General features: G+C 49.0%; 8 protein-coding genes across 8 annotated transcripts; 4 read left to right on the top strand and 4 right to left on the bottom strand.

Annotated features, from left to right (window-relative positions):
• Nucleotides 1–308: 308 nt before the first annotated feature.
• Nucleotides 309–1,765, bottom strand: CABS01_10470 (NADH:flavin oxidoreductase/NADH oxidase; the record flags this gene model as incomplete). The annotated part of the gene is made up of 4 exons (XM_060543826.1): nt 309–353; nt 422–766; nt 845–1,512; nt 1,588–1,765. 4 exons carry the CDS (start codon nt 1,763–1,765, stop codon nt 309–311), a joined length of 1,236 nt encoding a protein of 411 aa, XP_060399028.1.
• A 3,379-nt stretch (nt 1,766–5,144) lies between these two features.
• CABS01_10469 (glycosyl hydrolase family 16) lies at nt 5,145–6,087 on the top strand (the record flags this gene model as incomplete). Its single annotated transcript, XM_060543825.1, has 2 exons — nt 5,145–5,599; nt 5,655–6,087. 2 exons carry the CDS (start codon nt 5,145–5,147, stop codon nt 6,085–6,087), a joined length of 888 nt encoding a protein of 295 aa, XP_060399027.1.
• Nucleotides 6,088–7,423: 1,336 nt separating this feature from the next.
• CABS01_10468 (uncharacterized protein) lies at nt 7,424–8,483 on the top strand (the record flags this gene model as incomplete). Its single annotated transcript, XM_060543824.1, has 2 exons — nt 7,424–7,806; nt 7,871–8,483. 2 exons carry the CDS (start codon nt 7,424–7,426, stop codon nt 8,481–8,483), a joined length of 996 nt encoding a protein of 331 aa, XP_060399026.1.
• A 2,506-nt stretch (nt 8,484–10,989) lies between these two features.
• On the bottom strand, nt 10,990–11,403 carry CABS01_10467 (uncharacterized protein; the record flags this gene model as incomplete). Its single annotated transcript, XM_060543823.1, has 1 exon — nt 10,990–11,403. One exon carries the CDS (start codon nt 11,401–11,403, stop codon nt 10,990–10,992), a length of 414 nt encoding a protein of 137 aa, XP_060399025.1.
• A 2,030-nt stretch (nt 11,404–13,433) lies between these two features.
• Nucleotides 13,434–13,958, top strand: CABS01_10466 (uncharacterized protein; the record flags this gene model as incomplete). Its single annotated transcript, XM_060543822.1, has 1 exon — nt 13,434–13,958. One exon carries the CDS (start codon nt 13,434–13,436, stop codon nt 13,956–13,958), a length of 525 nt encoding a protein of 174 aa, XP_060399024.1.
• A 2,178-nt stretch (nt 13,959–16,136) lies between these two features.
• CABS01_10465 (aldehyde reductase) lies at nt 16,137–17,256 on the top strand (the record flags this gene model as incomplete). Its single annotated transcript, XM_060543821.1, has 3 exons — nt 16,137–16,395; nt 16,444–16,785; nt 16,838–17,256. The coding sequence occupies 3 exons, from the start codon at nt 16,137–16,139 to the stop codon at nt 17,254–17,256; spliced, it is 1,020 nt and encodes a 339-aa protein (XP_060399023.1).
• Nucleotides 17,257–17,975: 719 nt separating this feature from the next.
• Nucleotides 17,976–19,181, bottom strand: CABS01_10464 (uncharacterized protein; the record flags this gene model as incomplete). Its single annotated transcript, XM_060543820.1, has 3 exons — nt 17,976–18,041; nt 18,467–18,871; nt 19,029–19,181. The coding sequence occupies 3 exons, from the start codon at nt 19,179–19,181 to the stop codon at nt 17,976–17,978; spliced, it is 624 nt and encodes a 207-aa protein (XP_060399022.1).
• Nucleotides 19,182–20,285: 1,104 nt separating this feature from the next.
• Nucleotides 20,286–24,259, bottom strand: CABS01_10463 (uncharacterized protein; the record flags this gene model as incomplete). Its single annotated transcript, XM_060543819.1, has 7 exons — nt 20,286–20,433; nt 20,545–22,209; nt 22,257–22,691; nt 22,894–22,922; nt 23,232–23,272; nt 23,534–24,132; nt 24,210–24,259. 7 exons carry the CDS (start codon nt 24,257–24,259, stop codon nt 20,286–20,288), a joined length of 2,967 nt encoding a protein of 988 aa, XP_060399021.1.
• Nucleotides 24,260–24,954: the final 695 nt, after the last annotated feature.

Here is a 24,954-nt window from a genome sequence, read left to right as displayed (position 1 = left end):
GATATCCACTAGAAATTACTCCGTATCATCTGTTCATATGGGAAGACGGAAGGCGATACTCATTGAGTGATGAACCCTAATTGTCGGTACATTTTTCAAATGTTGTCCATGGTAAGATGCCGATAACCATAGCACAAGGTGTGATGGGACTCTATCGTGCAGTTCATGAAGAATACGACTACGTCTCATTCGTCTCGCAGATTATGTAGCTCACCAAGGATAGACGCAGTGGAAGAAGGCATCGGCAACGATCCCTCAGCCTTCAGTGGTATCAAAAGTCTTCACATCTTCAACCTCTTTCTCAGGTCCTACTCTGCCTTTCCCAGCTTACGTATTTCAGCCCCGTACCAGGCCTAAGTGAACGAGCGTTAGTCGATTCGCAAAGAGAAGCAATGTTGCATCTATATGGGTTGAGACTTACCGTCGCAGCGCCCTCGCCAATTGCCTTGAGTCCAAACTTCTTGGTGAACCAGGGCGCCTCGATCTTGCGCACGTACAACTTAGCGTCCTCGTCCTTGACAGTAGCTGCAAGAATGGTATTCTTTGGTAGTGCCGGGTTCAACACTGCAGGCCTGCCTAGTCCGATGAGATCGCAGCCTCTGTTTGCAAGGGCCGCCTCCATCCCTTGACGGCTACGAAAGCCGCCAGTCACCATTAAGGGGACATCTGGGAAGTCACGGCGGATCGCCCGAGCGAACTCAAGGAAGAAAGCTTCGCGTGCCTTTGTACGGTCTGACTTCTTTTCATCGGCCACACCAGTAGCCATCTTTTTGAAAACTTCGGTTAGCGTGAAATCTTAACTTGGAAGGCATTCTTGGTAACTATGAGATTAGTCGCCACTTACCAGGGGGTCTTCATATGTGCCACCGCTGACCTCCAAAAAGTCAACCCCAGCATCAGTAATCAACTTGAGCTGTTCGATGCAGGCATCGAGCTCAGGTTGAGACTGGTGGTCAACCGAGTTGAATTTGATTCCGACACAGAAGGTCTTCGGTACCACTTCACGGATCGCCCGGATGATTTCAACAACGATCTTCACACGGGCGGCTGGTGATCCGCCGTATTCGTCGGCTCGCTCGTTGCTTTTTTCGGACATGAATTGAGCTAGCAGGTAGCCGTGGGCGCCATGAATTTCCATCCCGGCGAAACCGGCTTCCGACGCCAATTTAGCCGTCAGGGCGAAGCGACGAACAACATCTTTGATATCAGCAACAGTCATTTGCCGAGGAGTACCGAAGACCAAAGAGCTGATAAGACGCGCCACAAGACCTTGCCCAAAGTTCAAAGGTATCGCACTGGGTGCAATTGCCTTTTCAAAAAAGCCACGCTTGCCAGCGCCAAGGGGAGATTGGCGGCCAGGATGGTTGACCTGGACAATGGTCGGGGTGCCATTCTTGTTGCAGACCTTCGCCCAGGCCTTCCAGGCATCCAGCTGCCGCTCATACGGAATAGAATCATTATATGCAATGTCTTTGGGCGAACCAAGGTACCTCTGGTCGACTTCCACGTTGCCTTTCCACGTTGAATAGTCAGTTTATGCGCCGTATCTTATTGTGAGTATCAATCTAGAGCTGCCAGCTTGCCTACCGGTCAAGACCAATCCCCAACCACCATCGGCCCATTCAGCATAAGGTGCATGGAAAGCAGGGGAGGGTAAGCCTTCGCTGTCGGCCATGTTCTCGGCCATCGCCGCTTTTGTGAGGCGGTTGGGCAAAGTAAGGCCACATGCTAACGTCAATGGCTTCGCGATTGCCGAGTTTGACATGGTTCCTGTGTTTCGAAGATTGGTCTCTCTAGAAATCTGAGTGGAGTCAATTTCGAATCTGCTTCACTCGGTTGGAGATGCAGAAGCAAAGCAGTAAATTAGTTGAGTTCGATTTCTACGAATAAAGGAGAGTGTGACGACTTTTGAATGTTGAATCAAAACACGCTCTTATCGTATTCTTCAATTGAGTGAAATCTCAACTCCGCTGGTTTGACGGACGAAACGCCGCCGCATGGCCGCCACAGTCCCACAATAGGAGCTTTAACCTCAGGCGTCATTCAAGCCTAGTCTTATCAAGAACTGATTACAAAGATCGAGTCACCGGTGAAACGAAGGACCCCCATTACATCGGATCAGAATCAGCCCGTTCAATGGAACTGTGTGTATCTGAGATTTGTGCCGAGGTATGGCGCAGTTAGTTTTTATTGCCAGCCGCGCCGAAGATTTGTCTAGCGTCCTCAAACCGGCGGAATAGTCCCGCCGATTTCATCCTGCGGAGTTTGTCATTCAATTAATTACCTTAGCTTACTGAGCTTCAACACAGACAGGGGACGGATTTTGCACCTTGACTAGAACCAATTTTTGAGCCGTACTTCCACCGGACCCGGACTTTAACCACTTCGCCGCCTACGCAGCGTGTCAATGCTTCAGACTGATGCGTGAGGCATTACGCCAGCGGAAGGCCGTAGAGACTTTGGACGCTCATCTTGCAGTGCAGACGCAGGATAGCATGCGTTCGACCATTGTCAACGTAGGTTGGTGAACGATCAAGGCTCATCTCTCAATCCACATTATCCACAGTGAAACGGCCTCCGCGAGAAATACAGATTTTGAAGTCGGCCTGGAGGCTTATGGTTAAGCAAACCTAAATTATCCAGTTGAAATGGACTGGAAGACATTCCTTGTGTTTATCAAATTCTGCGGCCCAAATCGCACCGAGCATGGGAAGCATGTCGTGCCAGCTCTACGCCACATCTGCACGTCAGATGCGGGACGAACCGAAGCGCCTCCACTTACCAAGTTGAATGTAGGTTCTTAAGCTATCACTCTATCCTCTGATAATGGAATGCTCATTGAGTGGAAGCGAGGTTCAATGCCGAAAATTTGCGTGCATTTTTCATTCAAGGTGAGGGGTCAGTGAGGCCCGGGGACGGCATGCGGTATTGTAAAACTTCTCAGGTGCGTCATTGTGTTCGCGTGCCCTTTGACACGGTCGGCCTCGCGAGATGATGGACATATATCATTGCGGCACGGCCTGGAAAAAGATTATGTTAACAACCAGAGGAGAGTTTCCAATATCATCGCGTTGCGAGTGGGTAATTGGAAGTGCCAGCTGGAGCTTGCTGAAACGTGGCAAGGTAGCCGAAGGACGGACGGCGTAAATGCTTTCGACACAGGTGACGATGTTTGCCTCGTCGGAATGCTTCTAGATTCGAATATTCTGCCTGTTACCGACATGTCACCGAGCGAAGATTGATCAGTGACAGTAATCTTCATCGATTCCACGTGAAAGAATCCAGCCTGGGCTTCTCAACTTGACTGGTCTATCACTGTTGGTGCGCGACAAATGTGAACACTAGTACGGATACTACCCCATGTTTCCCTAAACTCCATTTTTTTATCGTCATGCAGGTTGTCTCGGCTCTAAATCTCTTACTCGAAGCTACCCTGGATCTCGTGATGGCACAGCGGCATTTTAAGACCGAGATTCGGACCGTTGTGGAAAAGTCTTACGCCTACTACAGTCTTCATAATCTCTCTCCCTTCTTTTTCACGGCCATATTACTTCAAAATTCTCTGCAATCGGTCCCGCGGGCATGGTGCTCCGCAACTCAGGCCGGGGATGGTCCTTGCTCACCACCCTCGTTAACCCCAAAGCAGCTCACGTCTCCGCGTCCCCGCGTGATCTTGGGATGCTTGACTCAGGGATTCGAGAGCAGGCTTCAAGCGGGGCAATAACGAGGAGGTCATTCATGGGCAGAGAAAACATCTGAATGATGCCGGCAAAGCACCGAAGACGGTCGGCTGTTGAGCCGAATTGGGCAGCTGGGGGGATTTCAGAAATATGAATACTCCCTAGTCATGTGAAATGAGGGGAAAGAAACCGACAATCGACCGATCGACAGGTACGGGGAAACAAGCTTAAACGGCCGCTTGCTATTAGGTGATTTTGGGGCATCCTGTAGCCCTGTAAATGTCTCGGGTCTCGCGTGCCTGGTGCTGTGTACCAGATTGACACTTACATATGCTAGCGTGCGTCAATGGTACTCCTTGGCCTACAGCTTACCCCAACTTCTGCTTACAGGCAGCTTACTGCCCACCTCTGGAGGTGCTGACCACCTCGCTCTCGCTGCCGACACCCCCGAGCCGAGCAGGTGGGAAGAGAAGACGACTCCGCCTACGTGTGAGGTTGCATTTTACACCACATGGGATCATGGGCATCTTTTCTCCGCCAAGGAAGGATAATTCTATGTATTTCTCCCCTTTTGCCAGCAAGTACGGAGTATACCGTTAGCCTAAAAGATTCATCTATCTAGCCCGACGCAACTGACCGTCAGCAACGGGGGAATGCGACTCCCTGAAGACTGGTGAACTGAGATGCGTTCGATCTGGCCGCGAGCGACTCGCAAGCTTTCTTAGTAGCCCAAATCAAAGCTCATTTGTAAATGTGCTCTTTTGGACCTTGATGCTCGATCGGATCCCTAAGGTAGGGATGGGTGAGACAACTCAATATCTTGTCAAGGGGAACCCCGATGCTACTATGCCTGTCAGGAGTTACGATCAGACGAACTGTCGGTCTGGGCATCCCAGGGGCTAGACGAATCGATATTGGCTACCATCTCTAGCCCACCATTCACGCAACGGGTTTCCCCAACTTCTTCTACGGTAACATCTCAAGAGGGGGTCACTAGTTGAAAAGGGCCGTTTCCCTCCCGTGTACTTGACCATCGTTCGATAGTGACATGTGAATGCTTGCGGGGCAGAAAGGAGACAACACCATGCATGTATCGTGGGGTTCTCGGCAGTGTTCCCCGCGTCGTGTTGTAACGGACCACCAAACGTGTAGGGCTAGGCAGTTCTGGTGTTTGTCGACCCAGTTATTTCAATCTACTGAAATGAAGCCCAGAACATCGACATGTGGCTGCAGACCACCTAGAAGGATGGCAGGATAAATACGCTTGAGAGTATATAACGAGAGAAACTCTCTTGGAAAATGAAGACGAGAATCAGAACGGCATTGTGCATTCTCGAGGACAACCAGATCGCTCATTTACACCTCCTTTGCTTCATTTGATTTCCAATTGCACCTTGTTACTCTCTTTTGATTCACAGCTCCTAAGGGTTCTTTCTAAGACACCACTATCACGAATCCATTCCGATGGCGATCAACAAGGTCGTTGCGGCTCTCGCCGTTGGTCTGACCGCTGTTCATGGTGCAGTTCCAACAATCCCTGGCTTCAGTCTCACGTGGAGTGACGACTTTGTCGGCTCTGCGAACAGTTTGCCCAATACCGGCAACTGGATCATCGACACCGGCACTTCCTATCCTGGCGGGCCTGCCAACTGGGGTACCGGAGAAATCCAGACCTATACGAGCAGCGTCAACAATCTTCGCCTCAACGGAAATGGAGCTCTGCAGATTACAGCCATTAAAGCTTCATCTGGTTCATGGACATCTGCTCGTATCGAGTCTCAGCGTGGAGACTTCATGGCTCAAGCTGGTGGCAAGATGCGTGTCCAAGCCAGCCTTAATCTGCCCGTGGTTGGTAGCAATGGTATTGGCTATTGGCCAGCATTTTGGACTCTTGGGAATGCATACCGCGGTAACTATTGGTGAGTCACGAAAGTAAGGGCGCGGTGTCAAGCTATGTACTGACATTGATGTAAGGAACTGGCCGGCCATTGGGGAATTTGATATCATGGAGAACGTCAACGGCATCAACCGCGTTTGGGGTGTCATGCACTGCGGTGTCAACCCCGGAGGTCCCTGCAAAGAGACTGATGGTCTCGTTGGGAGCCGCGAGTGCCCCAACAGTGCCTGCCAGGGCAACTTCCACACCTACACCCTCGAAGTTGACCGCACCGCTGAGCTTGAGGCTGTAAGATGGTTCGTTGATGGCATCCTGTTCTGGCAAGTCGTCGAGACCGATTTGCCCGCAGACGTTTGGACCCAGGCGGTCCACTCGCCTCACTTCATTCTGCTGAATCTCGCAATTGGCGGTGCATTCCCGAACAACAACTACGGGAGCACCACGCCTCTTGCGAACACAATCTCTGGAGGTACTCTCCAAGCTGAGTATATCGCTGTATACAATGCTTGAAGTCTTCTAAATTGATGAGGAACGGACGCGAAGAGCTTCTTCTGGTGGCTCAGCCAATTCGGCAGACCATTTTATCTAGGCAGGCCAATTTCCGTGTCAAAGTGCGCTGCAACCTTCTGGATCTTACAATGTACATATTAGCGTCAGTATCTCTCCGACTATGACAGTGCCGCTACTACGTCTCTAGTAAAGGAGTTTTTGAACGGAGAAAATGAATATAAGGTGATTGCTTCGGGAATTTTGGACTCGATCCGGTGCCATTCGTCACGAGGTACGCTGCACCTTTTCTTCTGGCCAAGACCAACTTTTCAACCCGTGCCCAGGTGATCAATACTGGGGCCAAAGTGTTTTTTCGTCCGGCAATTGTCATATGGTTTATTCATCGTAAGTTGATGACACGGTAAATTCGGTAATTGGTTCAGGTTGGGTCAGATATTGCGACCATGAGATCTGGAACTAGGAAATGACGCAAAGATGGGTATTATTGACACGACGTACGGATCCAATTGAAGCTTAGTTAACCTGAAGAAGCTCCTAAAGCACAGATATAGACCGACTTGACACCATTGTAAGCTGGAACTTAGCGTTTAATGACGTAGCGTTGCCCATATTATCGCCAATGGTGAAAGATCTTTCACTTTCGTCCTACCTTTTTTTTGCTGCTAAATTTCGCATGAAGATAGGTGGAGAGAAGGAGAACGTCCCTACTTTGTTCCCGTGGTCCAGTGCTCGATCGGACTTTAGGTTCTTTGCAGCATGCTGCATTGTTTGATTAAACATCGATATATGTGTATACTTTTCGCATATGGATTATTCACAATGAAGATCGAATGATGCTTTGACCGCAAGTTCGGACTATAGATTTCATCAACGGTCGGCCATAGCTTATTCTAAGAGGTTTGGCAAAGTGACTACGGGGGCAACGTGATGTTCTTAGCTTGCGAGTTTGAGACGACGATAGCTTGTGGCCAATCCAGGTCTCCGCACAGTGGCGATAATAACTTTTCGTTCATTAAGGAACCGGTTCCTTGTCTCTATCCTCCACGAACAATGTTAGTTATGCTCAGCAGCAACTGACAATGAGTTCGAGTTGATAGAGGATTGAATCGAGTCATTCATACCTTGCCAATTATGTTTTGAAACAATTTTGGACTAGTGTTGGCATACCTTCGGGTTCCACCGGGACGATCATTCGCGAAAAGTTCGTGTGACTCAATGATCCTTGATCGCTCCGATGCTTAACAAATTCAGGTATTGTGACCTACCGACATAAAACCTCACAGCTACAACTTGAATCTCAACGACCTTCATCTTTCTGCGGCAACTCTATTTGATAATGACGGAACTCTCAAAATCAGCCTATAACCAGGAACAGGTAGCTCTCTTCGAAGAGCTCATCTGTCTCCCTACAAAGTACAGGCAATGCAACAGGCCGGTTCGTAATCTAGCTTATCTCACCGCCCTCCACGTACACACCATCTCAACCATTCCTTATGAGAATCTGTCTTTGCACTACTCCGAATCGCGGCTGGTTGAGCTAGACCCTCAGCTACTGTTTGAGAAGTTAGTCACAGGCGGTCGGGGCCGAGGTGGTTACTGCATGGAAGTCAGTATTCTGATGAACCATGTTCTGAGGACACTTGGGTTCCAGGCATACATGACTGGGGTTCGAATCCGATTGCGGAAGGATGGTGTGCCTAGCGGTGACTACATTGGCTAGTAAGTAACTGTACTGCGTCTGCTAGATCTTCCAATTCCTAGGTTATCAGCTCATATTCGTCAGTACACACATGGTCAGCCTTGTAGGCCTCCCAGACAAAACCCAGTACATGATTGATGTAGCATTTGGAGGTGACGGCGCCACCAAGCCACTCCCCTTGAAGCATGATCAAGTATTACGAAATCTTGGTACCCAAGAGGTCCGCTTAGTGCGTGGCCACATTCCGAATCAAGTTTTTCGAACAGAAGCTTCAAAGCTCTGGATTTACCAGTACCGAAACGGACCAGCAAAGGAGTGGAACTCCTTTTACGCCTTCTCCGAGCAGGAATTCTTGGAACCGGACTTCAAAGTCATGAACTGGTACACAAGCACGTCACCTCACTCTTTCCAGAGATTTTGCCCATTAGTTGTTAAGTTTCTCAGAAAGAGGGAAACTCTCAACGATGGGGCTAAAGATGATGGAGAGATTGTCGGCAAGAGGATGTTGGTGGGCTCTATTCTGAAGGAGAACATGGGAGGGAAGACTCGTGTGGTTAAAGACTGTCAAGACGAGAGCGACAGGGTCAAGGCGCTGGAGGAGTGGTTTGGGATCCGTTTAACCACTGGAGAAATGGCAGGTATCAAAGGACATTGGACAGAGATTGGAAGGAAAACCGCGAATTCGAGCGCTCCATGATTCCAGGTTTGGCTCTCGCCCGTGTATCGTACAGACCTTCCTTGGTGCGGTCAATCTGGAAATGTCAGGGCCACGGCGATTCTTCTCGGCATACCTGGACTCTACGGTGACGCGATTCACCTGGGGAAATATTCTTGTTTCTGTTGACCAACCTTTTTGCTTGATGCAGCTTGTGCTTGTTGAGTGATATTATGTCATGGTGAGGTCAATATTGTGTGACATGATTGATGAGCCAGGTACCTTTGCCGCATGTGCTACTTGCACACCTATGTCCACTTCCCCAATCATTTCATACAAGACATAGGTAATGTATCTTATGGAAGCATCAGAATGTCCTCAGTATCGCAGACGAAGTCCTCAACTCACCAACAAGATCTACTATCATCGGCGTACGCCATTTATAACATTTGAAATCGGACCGTGCCGTGTACTACCGTGCGGAACGCGATAATACTCCACCTCCGCAATAGTCCAGCCGGTCCCGGGAAACCCCCGACGATTAAAGTCGCCGGACTGCATTGTTACTTTCCATCAGAACTTTGGCGGAGCAACTTTGCCATTCAGCCGCCTCCGGATGGCTTACCGACGCGTCACCTATCCCCGGATAGTCAACCGCCGGGTTGTCTGATGCCGAGTGGTCTGTCCGCCTTGTCGTCGATTTGATGGGCTGAGTGGGCCAAGCCTACAGGTTATGGTGCGCAAATGAAACATGTTCCCCCGGCTCGACCCTCCCGATGATCACCTGTTCTCATTCGTGGCTAAACCAAATTCTAGTATGGCTTAGCAATACCTACCTCACCGTTTGGCGCATTCTTGAGCTATTTGATGCTTGTCGATAACTGAGCCTGACATTTAAATAGCACTAAGACTGGATGGCAGAATGTTTCCGAGACCAAATGGCAATCCTTTCAAGATGGCACCAGCCCTTGGGCGGGCAGTGGTTCGATCCAGTGCAAAGGCTACACACCCATCTAGAGAGAAGCGATCATAACCTTGGAAAAGGTTGCGAGCTAGTGAATGTTAACAATCGAGGCACATGCCCTTTTCAAAAAGCGTATCTGGGTAACCCTATGATTTGAGGAACCTCTATTCTTTCTCCATTGGCAGATCTCTGCATCCCTTGAGCTCTGGCGAGTGGCAGCTCAAGTGCCCCAAAAACAAAAAAGAGAGGCTAGATACTCATCAGCTTACAGATGGATCCATATCGACGACGGATGAACGGCCAATCAATGATAAGACAGCGACAATGTTACCGCAAGCCCGATTTGAAACATCAACTGACTGCACCAGTCGTACTGGGAAGGGGTAAGGTCGTGACTCGCCTGTGCAACCTCCGTCTTCCGGAATGCCTCTCGCAGATCGAAAAAGCGGAGATGAACCTTGATCTAGACGTAGCATCACGTCGAACATTGTTTCAAGCTCCCGATCGAGATGTGATGGTGGGTATTGATGTGGGCATTTGAACCTACCGTGATTATGAGGAGCTTTGCGCCGGGCAGTACCGCCTCAAATCGCCAACCACTTGCAAGCTCTGCAGTAGCCTCAACTTGTTAGCAAGATGCTGTCAATAGTTCCTCAAGTACTCTGACTTGAACATACTGCCTACGACGATTGAGGGCCAAAGTGCCGTCGTCGTTGTCAGTCAAAGCCAATTTTTGGACTACCTTATGCTACCTGCATTCTAAATATAAGTAATCCCTCCATATGGGCCGAATGCTGCAGCAATTGCTCGACGCCGGGTGAATGAGTCGGATAGAGAATTACAACTACTTCTCTAAGCTTGAACACCATCTCCTACTGCGGGGGTGCTCGATCAAAAACTTGAATGGCATTGGGAGGAGATATTCCATGCAGCCTCGGAACGTCGACGCTATGTGCTCTTTGTCTGTGAGTAATGCTATTATTAGCAATGAGTCGCGGTCATCAGACGTAGACTTTAACTCTGTTTCATTCCTGTCAACTGGACGTAAGTGGTTCGTGTGTAAAAAGCTTGAAACCAAACCAACTGGATAGTTCAACTTACCGAAGTTCAGATGAGTTCCCCTGCGCCGAGTGTCGCACCGACAGCACGATTTGAACTAAAGTCATCCAGTTGTGTTCCTAGGACACAGTCTCCCATCCAAAAGATAGGGTCGAATGTGAATATTAATGGCAGACGCTCCTGTGTTCTTTAATTGCTTGCTGCCTCGATATGTACCATTAGCCTGAGCGATCAAGATTGTCTTTGCTCCCTTTTAACCGTCCAAAACATCGTGTCTCCCCTTCTAGACACTGTCAGTTTTGTGTAACAACGTAATAACGTGAAGTGGGAGGCTTTCTAGCAGCGGTAAGAGACCTTAGACAGCTTGACCATGAGGGTTTTGCATCGCTAACACATATTTAGGTACGAAAACACGGACAAGATGGCACGATTTTCGTCGACTCGCAGAAAGCCTCCACCACCAAGGCTGAATCTTGATTCAAGGCACCAATATCAGGGACGACAAGCACCACGACCGCCGCCTCCTCAAGGACCGCCGCCTCCTTCACCAACGCCGCCGCCACCCCCAGAGGGACCTCCCCCAGTCTCACCACCCCCTCCTCCTCCGCCAGAAGGGCCTCCTCCGCCATCGCCACCGCCGCCTCCTCCCCCAGAGGGGCCACCGCCACCACCGCCTCCATCACCACCTCCTCCACCACCTCCCCCATCCCCTCGACCACCGCCGCCTCCACCCCCACCCCCAGGAGGGCCTCCTCCACCCCCCGGACCGCCGCCGCCACCGCCGCCGCCAGCATCAAGAGGTCCAACGAACACCGTCTTTATTACCTTAGCACCCCCGACAGTGACCGTAGTTGCCACACAAGTCCCGGCAGCTGACCAGAACACGGCATTACGCAGCGGTGATGGACTGAAACAATACCAGCCACCGGCGATCAACATAAATATGACCCAGGGCGTTCCCACTTTCACCGAGGTCGGTATCGCGATTCTCGGCTTTGTATCAGGAATAGGTAGGTGGAACAACCATGAGGAGAAACAATTCGTCCCCAGATTCCTACATCTACTAACATGGCACTAATCTCAGTCACCATATTGGTGTTCCTACTGGCTGGATACTTCGTTTGGCGTCGGCGGCGACGTCGCCGTAGACAGCGCGAGACAGAGCCCGAACCCGAAGTATTGGACTTACGAGCCTATCAAGGGCCGACACATAATGACGGAAAGTTGGGTTGACATTTGGAGTCTTTGTCACTGATACTGGAATTTCCACTCAATCCCCTCTCTAGGTTATGGCCTTTTTGATCCTCTTTTTTTCCCCTCAGTATGCTTACAATACTGCCACCTTCGTTGGGAGTTGTGTGACGGGTCTTGGGAATCCAATCAGATTGACACGGTGTGACGATTCATAAACAATCTTGTAATGATACACTTATTTCTCAACAGTCATGTCATATTGAGACACAATATGCTCGTGTTCCTGCGGTGATCAACGCACGGTCTCCGGTCCATGTGCAGAGAGCCCCTGGTGATGGGATAAGGCTAAGCACCGATTTGAGTCCTAAAGCTCTAGCTGTGTGCATCCCAAAACAAAGCCACTACTGCAGACGGCATTTCGGATGGACAGTAGTTTACATATTCCTGCAGGCTATCCATCCACAGAAGTATATCGAGTGGAAATTATTCTGAGTTTCTTGGCACTCACTAATAGTGCCTTGGACAATACTCCCGAGGCGCCGATGATTACCGAAACGTTTGTCCAAGAAGTCATCACAATCCTGAACATGGGATTCACGTGAAACGTTTCGGAGAAATTGTCTCAATTTTTATACCCGAGCCAAGAATTAATCACTAGAGACTTTGCCGGGATGAAATTAACTTCGCAATTCGGTATCAAGAGGTCGGTATCATTATTCAACCCAGACATAGCAAAGCTGCGTGTCGAAAATTTTCGGTCACGTCGACCCATATCGTGGTCTTTCTTTCTCGAATATCAACTCCATACAAGGTTTCGTGTTATTAAAAAAAGATAACATACTACATTACGACTAGATTCTGTCTCTTAGATTCTCCGACATCATGGGCAGGCCAGCATATCGCAATGAGTACTGTTACGGCGTCGAAATATCGCATTTGTGCTCAATACATCCAAAAAGTCCCAACGTAACTGTCTGGGGAGTAAAAATGCGGTTTAATTGCGAGCTAGCAACATCCGAGGGTGGCAATTTCAACTCAAGTTTCTAGGGGTCACATCAGTATTCATTTCTATGAAGTAAGGTATGCTTAATGCCATGTCAGATGGAAGGGAATCGCAAGAAGAGCTTTTGGGATCATTTATACCTTGAGTACCTATGGAAAGGCCGTTTTGTGCGTGCTCCTATTGGCCTGCACAAGTGAACATCATACACAAGAGTGGGCTGGTAGACTCGGCAAATCCGTAGACTACAAAAATGCAACCTTTTCTTACTGCAAACGGCAGGGATTTGTATCTTTCGACGGCGTCACCGACAAGTTGGGTGTAAGGCCTTGCGGCACGAGCTCTCAATTTGCTCGCGCGAGTCAGGCGTCCCCAGCAGCCGCCAATCATCAGTACGGCCGACAATTGCACAGGATATTACCGCACTGACAAATTTATGGCAATTGATTAATTCAAGGGATCCTCATGGAGTGGCAGGCCCGCCAAGCCACAATGCTGTGGGATGCCGACGATGAAAGATGCTTAATTTGGACACAACGGCTTTGAGCAGAATCCGGCCAGGAGAAGATAAAAACATAAGCGTTTCCAAAATTTAGGAAAATGATTGTGCTAGTCAATCGCTACTCACTCTATTCTCATTCACGCTCTTTACCTGACACCTTAGTCAGAACGTTGTCCGCTAAGCATCAGATCAACTCATCCGAATCGCCTATCCTACAGCCAATTGTATGCAAACATCTGGAACCAGCTTAAAGTTCGGAACTATCTGCAGATAATGCCTGTTATCCAACCCTTGGCTCGTGCAGCCTACAACAGCCCTATCCACCACTTGCTAGCTCGCAATGGCGATTCAGATGACGACGACAATGATGGCGGCATCCGCATCATTCCCGGCGGGATAGTGGCAATAATCGTCGTCTGCGTTCTTGCCCTTGTCTCTGTAGTTGCATGCTGCTGTTGCTGCCGCAGGCGAAAGCGCAGGGGTACCGAAGGCGGCAGCAAGGATGGCAGCTCCAGCGACGGAAACAAGACGCAGCTCGATCCGACGAAGTACATCAAGAAAGTTGTCAAAAAGTGCATGAAGAAGATCAAGAAGATGGTCTCGAAGAAAAACAAGAAGGCGAAGGGTGGAGCGGCACCTCGACAAGAAGGAACTCCATACGGCCAAGGGACTCATCCTGGCTATGGGCAAAATGAGCGCTCAATGGGATACAGTGGGGGATACGACAGACTAGATGGTGAGAATGAGGAACGGGTTGCGTTGTCCTCAGCACCCTATGGAGCACGGGGCGATCATTAGGGAAGTGATCTCAAAACAATTGCCAAGAACATATTTTCTTTCATAGTGAAACCTCGCCGATCAGCGGCTGCACAGCATAATACAGCCTGAAGTTTGAATGCAGATGGTAGCCATTGTCGCGGCATTGATGATCTTGTTCTCAAATGCAGTAACGACCATTGAAAGGCGCCTGGCGAATAGGCATTGCCATCAAGCTTGGACTTCACTCACGCTGGGCGTCAAAAATGAGCTATTTGCCTCGCACTACTGGGCAGTCCCTCCTAAGATCTTCAGAAAAGCAGCAACAGATAGTTATTAGAGTTACCAAGGCGCAGTGATGGTATTGGTTGTGCTACATAAGACCATTGTCAGGGAGAGTGTGCTACCGAGTGAGTTGGGGGGAAGGAGAGAGGGAGAACACATGCTGTTCCCCTGTGAAGACCATCTCACAGCACTTGAACCAAGACGGGCTAGTATTCCAGCCTGAATCAAGTAACTACTTGCGTGAACTCAAGATGGATCGAGTATATGTAGGTAAGGTATCCGTATACGAGTAATTAAGGTATCAAATGACTCATTCTGTGCTCCGTAGGAAGTAGTATAGTTGCGCTGAATGACATTGGCCTTCATAAGCATACAGCATGAAACACTCTGAGAGCGGTGTTTCCCTATGCAAATAGGATATGAGTAATCAGCCACTCGTTTCTTTAGGAACCAAGGTAAGATAGGTCTGTGACTGTTAGAGCAGTGAGTTGGTTCATTTCAATAAACTCTTTAAACGCTGCGGAAACATCAGGGTTAGCCTCAGCGACGTAAATTGTCTATTGTACCCACATGGTCTCCTCCCGAGTACTCTCTCGGCTTAAGACGGCAACCCTGTACGGGATATCACCCAGATTAGTTGATTATGGGCCAGTGAACGTCTAGCAACACAGGACCAGAGGCTTCATTCCTGCATACAAAAGTCGTCCCTAGCAGGTGGTCTAGCTCAAATAACATGTGGAAAGGCCAATGTATTCGATGGAATCTCGAATCTCTTCTCGCGATGTGGATCCATCGACTTGCTTCTCTCCTCGGCAGCTTTTCATCGTTCTTCTGTCACTTCGAGCGCAGTGCCCTGGTCATCGAGTCTTTCGCTGTGTACGAAAGGGCATGAGAACAGAAACGCCCCAGGCACCAGTGCTCGAAGCTAGCTCCAGCCTCTTTCCAGCGCTCCCAGGCATTCGGTCGTTGCAAAGCAGGCAAGGTGAGCCAAGAGTGAGCGATCAGATAATGAACCTAAATTCTGTAGGAAAGAATACTACATAGATGGATGTTCGATAAATTCTATTGATGTGGATAAAGCCTAGATTGTAACAAGCCCAAATCTTCGGAATTAAAAACTGATTAGTGATGGAACCCAACCTAAAAACAGCGCTGGTCCAATAACCGTCGACTCTTCGGGATAGTAGTCTCGGCCCTTGGTCGAGGAGTAGAGTCGGCCCGTCGAGACACTGCTCGGAAGATGTTAATTGAAGAATGAGGGAGAAAAGACATCATATCCGTCATATCAAAGACGGTGTCTTCCTAATGGTGACGAGTGCAGTCCACCAAGCAGCCTTAGCCTTCTGTGCGTTGAATCCGACCGCTTTCTTCGTCTATCCCAGGCTCAGGCGCCGCTTTATCTAAACTAACTCGATCGATATTGAAATCTAAGCCAAAGCAGATTGAGAAACATTCAATAAAATGTTCTTTTAACTTAGTATTGATTTAGAAAGGAATTCAATGTTCTTCTATTTTAATAATAAACTCTTACAGTATAAGTATGTATAAAAAGGCTCTAAGATAGAATATTTATCCAAGGGCAAAAATAAATAATCAAGTCTAAGTATATCAATACCAAAATCCGGCTGGTTAAAGGTGGGAAATATTATCCGTCCTTAAGAGCTATGCGTCCGGAAGTAGCGCTCTAGGCATACATACGTCATTCGTAAAGGCGCTGACACTGTGGGGTAAGAGAGGATTTAGTGGAATCTAATCTCCGCTAATGCCTACACCAATGTGGTCTATCATTGAGTATAAGACTGGGCTCAAGCTCTATCGCCGCTTTCCGTTTAATTCATGTCATCTACAATCACCTACTTGGACAACGCCAGTATATCTCATAGCCTCGTTATTTATCCCCGCATATACCAGTGATACCCCTTAACCTTTCACGCAATGCCCATCCCCGGAATCCCTCAACCGGCTGTGCCTTATGGTAGCCTCGTCGTCATTTCCGGCGTGAGTGGCTTCATCGGCTCTCACGTCGCCGACCAAGCTATATCAGCTGGGTACAGGGTGCGTGGTACGACGCGAGACGTCTCTAAGAGTCAGTGGCTGGAAGATTATTTCCAAACCAAGTACGGCAGCCATATGTTCCACCTAGCCTCTGTTCCAGACATGGAAGCTCCAGACGCATTCAACGAAGCAGTCCAAGGTATGAAAGTTTTCCCACCCTCACAATGAGCAGGAGCTGATTCCGCAGGGGCTGTTGGCTTCATCCATGTGGCCAACGACATGCAGGGGTCTCGAGATCCGGCCGTTGCCATCCCTAGAGCAGTGAATGGTGCATTGAATGCCGCCAAGGCATCATCGGAAGCCGATTTGAAGAGATTCGTCTTCACGTCATCCTCCTTCGCGGTTACCCAACCTAAGCCCGGAAAGGTCTTTACACTTACTGCCGAGAGCTTCAACGAGGAAGCAGTTGAACGCATTAAGCAACCTGGAGCCGACGGGGAAACTGTCTACTCCGCCAGCAAAGTGGAAGCGGAGCGCGCTCTCTCGCGTTGGGCGAAGGAGAATAAATCATCCTTAATCATAAACACAGGTAATTTATTGGAAATAGTTGGACTAACGTATGGTAATTAACATCGAGTCAGTTCAACCTAATGCGAACATTGGCCCGCTTATCAATGCTGAAAAACAAGGTTACCCGACCTCGGCTAGATGGGTCAAGAAGTTGTGGGATCAAGATTACGACTCCTTGAGGAACACACCTCCTCAGCACTTTGTCAACGTACAAGACGATGCCCGCTTGCATGTCATTGGATTGGTTCATCCACAGGTACGAGGAGAGCGTCTTTTTGCCATTGCTGGGCCCGTAAACCTACAGGACATAATAGAGATCTTGCGGGAGTCATATCCTTTCAAGCATTGGGAGGATTTTCCGACCAATGAGAGAGATCTGAGCTCCTTCATACCCAGCAGAAGGGCGGAGGAGCTGCTCATTGAGGCCTACGGTACAGGTTTCATTGGGCTTGTAGAGAGTGTAAAGGGTAATGCAGCCAATCTGGTTTAGGGTTATCTCATCGGTCTAGCTCGGAAATGACCTCCAGGTGGCGAGTAAAATAAAGCTGGATACCCGTCGATTGTTTTGACAACACTTGGGAGGTGACAGGAGATATCGGTCATTCTGATTCGGGTGCCAACTGTACTGCTATTTATCGTCACGAATAATGTGGCAATCAGAGTACTGGGCGGATGAATTGATTCAACACTTAATCATGTTGGAGACTACTCCTTCTCTCTCTTTCCACCTCGCTCTCTTACTTTTCGTCTGCCTCGACCACTGCCTTTCTTCTTCCTTCTCCCTTTCCCACTTCAACTCCTAAACTCACCTGCCGTCTGCTATCGAATCCTTGGCATAATTATTGGGCAGATGATGCCGATTCAACTCGGTACTACGAGTATTCGCTCATTTAAGGGTCTTTATTGTGCCTGATTCAAAGCCTTTCTTCCCACACCGGCCCAAAGGGGGTTAAGCCTTATATTCCCGTCAGCACCGGCTTTTGCATGTAACTTAATGTATTTCTGGCATTAAGCATGGGGCCAACTTATCGTTCGGCAGCATGCAGGTGGTGGTGTCACTGGGAGTGCTTTGAGCGTTGTTCGACGCAAGCAAGCAGCGTGGTTGAGATTTCGTGAGGTTCACTTCGTGGGGTTCAATATTTTGTAGCAGAAACTCCTCTTTTACTTTGGTAGGCACAAGTATCGCGTATGCGAGTAATCACGCGTACCTTACTCAGGTACTTCTATGGCGAAGCCCAGTCGAGATGTGGTGGTTGGGACCTCGGAGTCCTTGGACTGATTTCATCAGCCGCGACAGCATGTGCAGATTCTGAGGCTACCTTCGCTACCGGCGCCAATCACCACTTCTGTTTGTTCCACCGTTAGCTCTGTATACACTGCAGCTTTATGTAACTAAGGTAGTCAATACTACCTTAGTTCTGGTTATAGCGTAATGAAGTCTGCTAGGCAGTTTCAGCACAATTATCTAGAGAAGACGCTGTGTGGAATGGACTAACTTCTGTGAATGACTCTAGACTGATCGAGTGTTCTACATTAGAACACTACACCATTGACCCTAAGTCGGTGGTTTATGACTAGTGCCCTGGGGATCTGAACCCACCATTGCAAAGTATAGACGAGCTCGAATGATCGACTACCTGCTGACATTAGATCTTCGTCTTCTTAGCGCTGGACTTGCTGATCGCCGGCGACTTCCTGACCCATTTACCGCTCTCGATCTCATCAAAAAGCCAGCTCGCTAACGCAGCCCTCTTCATACCAGCCTTCCATCCAGGCTTCGCAATATACCCAGCATAGGTCGGCTGATCCTCACGATCCGCTCTCCAACTATCCTCGTCCGGCTCGCCACTAATAAAGCTGATATGAAACAGGGTCCGGTCCAGCCCGTCCGCCTCCTCTTGAAATACGTGTCCGAGGTCGATGACTGCGTTGTACGCCGTCGACGCGATGATGCGGGTGAGGATAGCCTGCAATAAGCGGGTGAACGAGGACGAGTCTTCGGTGATGGATAGTGTGCCCATGGCGAGGATGCGCTTCACATCGTTTTGCGCATGAGGGGGAAAAGAGCTGAGTAGATGCTCGAGTACGTTGTCTTCTCTACGACGCTCGATTGCGTTAGACCAGGAGTGAGATGATGGCTTTGCTTCCCGCGACGGCGCTTTCGAGCTTGTCCGACTCGTGCATCAGCCTCTGGATGACCTATCGATAGACTGAGTTTATAACTCCATGCTGAAAAAGAAGTTCTCTAGGCTCCTTACTTACTTGAAGCAGTGGGCTGCTCGCCAGGTCTGCGGGGATCTTGGACGCGTTCCTGACGTAGGCAATGGTCCCATGTTGTCGATGCAGCAGCTCTCGCAGCAAAAGTAAACCTGCAGGACCTGTCGCACCAAGTACAAGAATCTTGATGCCAGTCATGTTGGGTATGCGAATTACGAACGGAATTTCGATTCAAGGGAAACACTAACAAGGGCAGCTGGATGCCAGTAACTCCACGATCCAGCCTTGACTTCAGCTTTTTCCATCACGTTCGAAGCCTGTTCCAGTGTATCCCATCGTTTCAGCAATTTGTCAACATTTATCAGCCGTATTAGTTATCGAGTGCCAACGCTGAAGGTAATCCGGTGGCTTACTTAAGTTACTTCTGTATTGCGGAATCAAATGACAATTTCAGTCCGCCGCCCCCACTGTCAGTAATGCAATGCTATGCTACTCACCGGTCACGTATCCTATCTTATTGTATCGATAACTATCCATGATTTCTCGGCTATTCAACAGCATTACCTTAGTCTCCGCTTATGCGCACAGATGATCAAGCAGTCCTGCCGCAAGTGGATACTTGAACATGGCAAGAGCAAAGAGTAAAGTTGAAATATCGCAGTCTAGCATTTTCCAGAGACTCCGCAGCGTTGAGTAAGGTAGCCTCATAGAAGCCTCACCTGCGGGACCAATTTCTAATTCCGCAATCAATTCGAATCCTCGTATTGTGGATGAAATCATCTAGTTAACCTGAGCATCACGCAACCAGCCTTCCTCCGTTAAGTAATGAATCTTGACAGCTGGTTTAACCTATTCCACTGTGGCAGGTAAGACCCGATCGCGATAGCTAGGATTATTCCCACGAGTTTTCTCACGGGAGAAAGATAGCTATCGAGAAGCGAGTCTCGTAACAATGGACCATTCTAGTCAAGATCGACCGGCCCGGTATAGATCTTTTAGCGGGCGTTACAAGAGCAATTAGATAAGTACCAGATGCGTGCATCATGATGTAGAGCAGAATGTCACCATATTATTGATCTTCGACCTGATCCCTCTTGTTGGCCCTCCGTTCGCCTCTGCAATCCACACCATGTACATTCCTGCAGGGCCATTGGTCTGTGTCCTCAACCCCATATGGTATGTTGGCCCAAACTCCAACTGGTCTCCTGTCGGTACCTTAGGGTAGAAAGATAGCATAGTGAGAGGAAATGAAAAGGAATGGGGTTGAATATTACATAAACTGTGGTACTGCAAAAAACACCCTTACAATCTCGCCAGAGGACGAATATCCCAGGCGACCGCGAATGCTGCGGGATCCTTTGGTTTGAGGTTGTTGTTTATGGAAACGACAACCTTGAACGTCTTTCCAGGGACATTCTCCCAAATAATCTTCTCAACATTGTCTGTAGCACTGTAAGTATGCAAATAGTGGGATAGCATTAGATTTCGCTTACTAGTGTGGTCGAGCCCGGAGCTCTTGCCCATATTGCCGTGTCGCTCAGACCCAGCTGAGAAAACATACAGGTTGATATCATTCTGCAGTTCCCCAAAGCTGGACGCTGGATCGGGATATGCGAGAGACACGACCAGACGGTTTCTACCAGAAGGAACAGGTATCTCAGGACTGACCCATCTCCTGGCTGCCGTTGGGATCTGTCGCAAAGGGGGCACGTCGAATTGGGTGGCTTCAAAGGCGTTACCGCCCTCCATGAACGATGACTGTCTGATCATAGCGATAGAACTGTCAATGTCAACACGTCCAAAACCCTGTTCATAGTCGTAGCCGACGCCAAGACCCAGACTCTCGGAATAATTGACGGCGCCGTTGATAAGTAAAGCTTTCACTAGGGCTGCGCTTGGGTTCTGCTTGCCTCCCTCTTGTAATGCCTCACGTAGCAAAGCGACACAGCCTGCAACTAGTGGTGTCGACATACTTGTACCAGAGGCATAAATCCAATCGTTGTCCTCCGAAATTCTCCATGTGTTCTTCTTGCGAGATTGTGCACTCAAGGCTCTCGAGGCTGCTGAAAGGACAGCAACACCTGGTGCAACAATATCTGGCTTGATACGACCTACTACGGGTGTCGTTTTGTCGGCTTCGTCCACATGCGGCGATCTACGTAGGGTTGGCCCGCGGCTACTGAAAACTGCAGTTTCGTTGACCTGTGTTCCGAGATTTCCAACGTCTTGAACCTTGATAAAATTCTGCCCATCATTTTGTCGCGTTGAGCCTGTCGATCCGACAGTGATGCAATTCTTGGCAGCAGCAGCGGCTCCTATCTGGCTTTTGTATTCGTTTTCTTCGCCGTTATTACCGGCTGCCATTAACACAATGAAGTCTTGGTGATCATAGACGAAACCGTCGATGGCATTCGCTTGGGTTTCATAGCCCAACTGACCTGTTTCGTTATCCCACTTCTTACCCCACGAATTATTATGGATCCGGAATCCTAGGTCATATGGCTTTTTGAAAAGCTGTGCGGCCAGATCCAATGGCGTCTCCATCTTCCAGTACCTCCCTGCGGGCTTATATAACATCAAGGACTGGACCATAAGAGTGGCGGCAGGCGCCGTTCCTCTGACTTTGATTGTAACCGTGCCGTTCTCGGGCTCCTTGATTGTGTAAATACCGCTTCCGCAGATGGATGCACACACATGAGTGCCATGACCTTCTTCGTCCATGAACTTCTCAAATGTGAAGTTCCGGTCTTTGGGGTCGTTGGGCCAGACGGAGTCTAGGTGCTGAACACGTCCACAAAGTGCTGGGTGAACTTCAACGCCAGGCTCGCTATTTGACCTTCCCAGGTCGAAGCCAGTGTCTGCAACGCAAATACGTTGGTTAGCCCCTTCGTAGGAGCTTGACAAGGTCAAGAGATCGACATTGAGGATTGCGCGCGCCTCGTTGTTGAGCACCCCCACTGGCCGCACCTCTTCAATTCTGCTAATACTATCAAGTTTCGCAATCTCTGAGAGGTCATCTTGGTGCACGGTGACTCTGATAATTGAAGGTGAGATTTGAAGATCTTGTAAATCTACTCTGGCTTTCTGTGCGATTGATGTTGCCAGGTTGTTGGCGTTGACGTTGGGGCTCTTATGAAGGATACAGTCTACCTCATAGCGAGTCTTTTTGTTGTCCCTCTCTATAAGTTCCTTGAGAGTCACGGTGGTTTTGAGGTCGGGCAGATATCTGATACAGTTAGCGATTATTACTCTGCAATGTTAATGACTACTCACGGAATCACACTCTTGACAGCGGCCATAGCCCGAATGGCACTGAGGTCTTTGGGCTCATATCGACATAGGTAGGTGTTGCGCGAGACATATTCCAGGATTTTGACTTTACTGTCCTCCAGTTTCTGCTTTTGACCAGGGGTCAAGTCACTGTGACCCTGGATAAGGATAAAATTGGTGCTCTCTGCATCCTTTGGCACGCTATCAGGCAAATTTGCGAGATTGGCCGTGTTGCCGTTGATTTGAATAGTAGCCATCTTCGTATGAAATGGAAAATCGTTCCTGAAGCAAGTGGAAAGAGGATGTCGAAGCGGAGTGAAGTAACCCTGTGATGGAAGACGGCAGTTGTAAGTGAAGGGAATGGAGAGGAAGAGACCCTGCCGAAGCTGAGCAACCAGCATTAGGTGGCTTTGCGGGTCGCACTCTCCCTTGTAGGCGCTAATACGGTGGGAATTGACCAACGGCAAAATGTGTGGTTGCCAATGCCAGCTCAGAGGGCTGAGTACGCATCGTGATCGAAACAACAGCTGAATACCAGGGTTAGGTCTAGAACGTAGGTGGCAGCCTGGGATTTGCAGGACTAGAGGCAATAGCCTAAGACAATGGACATGGCCTAGCCGATTCTGGCCCATGTACTTACTTGTGCAGAAGCGCCTCGGATGGGTAACCCTAAGCCAAAGAAGAGGGGGAGAATCTTAACCAAAGCAAGTCGATGGTTATTGCGACGAACAGTAAACGAAAGCAATCCCCATAGTGAGTGAATGCATGGTACAGGCTAGTTTCTCAAGTCAAACACAGTAGATTACTGGCATCAATCTTGAACGTTGGTTAAAAGCGTAATTCAAGCAAATAATCTCGAAATATCCATAAGGTCTAAATCCTTTTACAGTACGGATTAAGCTACTATAGAACCTTGTTGTTGACTAGACTTTCCTGACCAGACAGCGCGAACACTTCTGTATCGAGAAACTGTCTCACTCCATCATCGCCCTCCCATTTCTTGCCCTCCAGCTTCTTTTCTACTAGAATCTTACACCTATCAACGCCGTCACGACAACCAATCAAGTTATTCCACAGTTCTAGATTATCTAAATGCTCCGGATCCGGAATACGATCGAAAAAGTGGTCGTAATGCTTGTGTGAAGCACTGTCTTGGCCATAATAAGTGTGGAAGATCTGAATGGGCCCCCAACGATCTATAGTGCCGTCTTTAAATTTGAGGGGATCTGGAGAAGAAATGTAAGCAGTGGGAACTGGATGGACCTAATCAGAATCCTTACCGTCTGATACCTTGTCTTTCTCGTTCAGTAGTTCACGCTTTGCATGGCCAATAGCATACGAATCTTGGATAACATGGAACATACTGCCGAGTGCGCGTCGCCCGATGTCAAGGCCCTTGAACTTGGAGTCCTTGGACAATAGATAGGCAAGAGACAGCCAGTTTGGCGGGAGAGAATCGTCAGGAAACAAAACGCCAAGAGGTGACTGTGACACCACAGTGCTGGGGGTAATCTTGTCATCTTCACCAGTTGCCAGCTTATACATAACTTCCATCCAGGTCATGATATTTGCTTTTGTGACTTCAGGCTCCTCATCTCTGTCAGATGCCATACAGTGAAGAAACTGAAGGTCACCATAGTGTGAGCGACCGGTAACATTTTTCATCCTAGTGAAGCCGAGGTTGTTTGGGTTCCACTCTTTTTCCGCTGACTTGAACTTCAGTGCCCAGTCAAAGCCGAGTGTGTATGAATGATTTGAGTCGTGAGTGTCTGAAAAGAGTTGACAATCAGGATCGTCATTCCACACTGCTCCGCGAATGTGCTCCCAGTCGTCGTTGGTGGCGCTCTCAAGAGTTGTGCCCTGTGGGGTCCCAGATTTGCTGCTGATTAGAGCAGACAAAGTGAGAGACTCATGGAATGGTTTGCCGATGATCCCATTCCAAAGTCCTCCACTGACTGACATTTGGGGGGCGACCTCTTCCCCAGCTTGGCCACTGGTGTCTGCATTTTCGTGATCTGTTGAGGTTGCCATGGTTGGTATTCGCCGCTAGAATCTTTTGCTGAGGGAAGAAGCTGAAAAGACAAGTTTAACGTGCAAATGCGTATACTACAATTCACAGCCTATATAACTAATCGCTCTGGGCTGTAAGCACGCTAGAACCAGCTATGGCAGTCTAGACACTCCGAAAGCGGGGTGAGCGTCGTGCGAGTGCATGGGAGTCCATTCACGACCAGTGTGCAGGTCATTATCTTTCAGCTGACTTCGCCTGAGGCTGCTAATGTCTCAGCCCCCAGTCTATCTAGAGCCCTTCCCCAATCCTGCTTTGAAGTTGTGCTCCGGATCATCCGTCGTGATCGCGGTAGCCAAGGAGAGTGGTAGGAAGGCCCTGGTCAAGAAATAGATGTGATTCCTGTGCCTCAAAGATCGAATAGTCAACACTACTAAGTGACTGAGGTGTTGCGAAACAGCTTGCGCGGGCAAAACTCCACTAGAGTGGCGGGCTGAAAGCGGAGCGACCGTAAACGCGAGTCTCGACCCAGTACCTAGCCCCATGTCAGGACCGTCCCGCCCGCCACATCCCGGGGCACTAACCTATCGGACAACACTAGTTGATGTATCTAGACAAACCACCGTTCAAACTAAGCCAAATGTAACAGCGCTGTAGTATGTATCATTGTGGCATTGTGCCATAATCAGGTGC

The sequence above is a fragment of the Colletotrichum abscissum genome (assembly GCF_030869225.1).
Source record: "Colletotrichum abscissum strain IMI 504890 chromosome Unknown Scaffold_27.1, whole genome shotgun sequence".
Classification (NCBI taxonomy): Eukaryota; Fungi; Ascomycota; class Sordariomycetes; order Glomerellales; family Glomerellaceae; genus Colletotrichum; species Colletotrichum abscissum.
The sequence above is the reverse complement of the archived record's forward strand: the minus strand, read 5'-3'. Positions and strand labels throughout refer to the sequence as shown.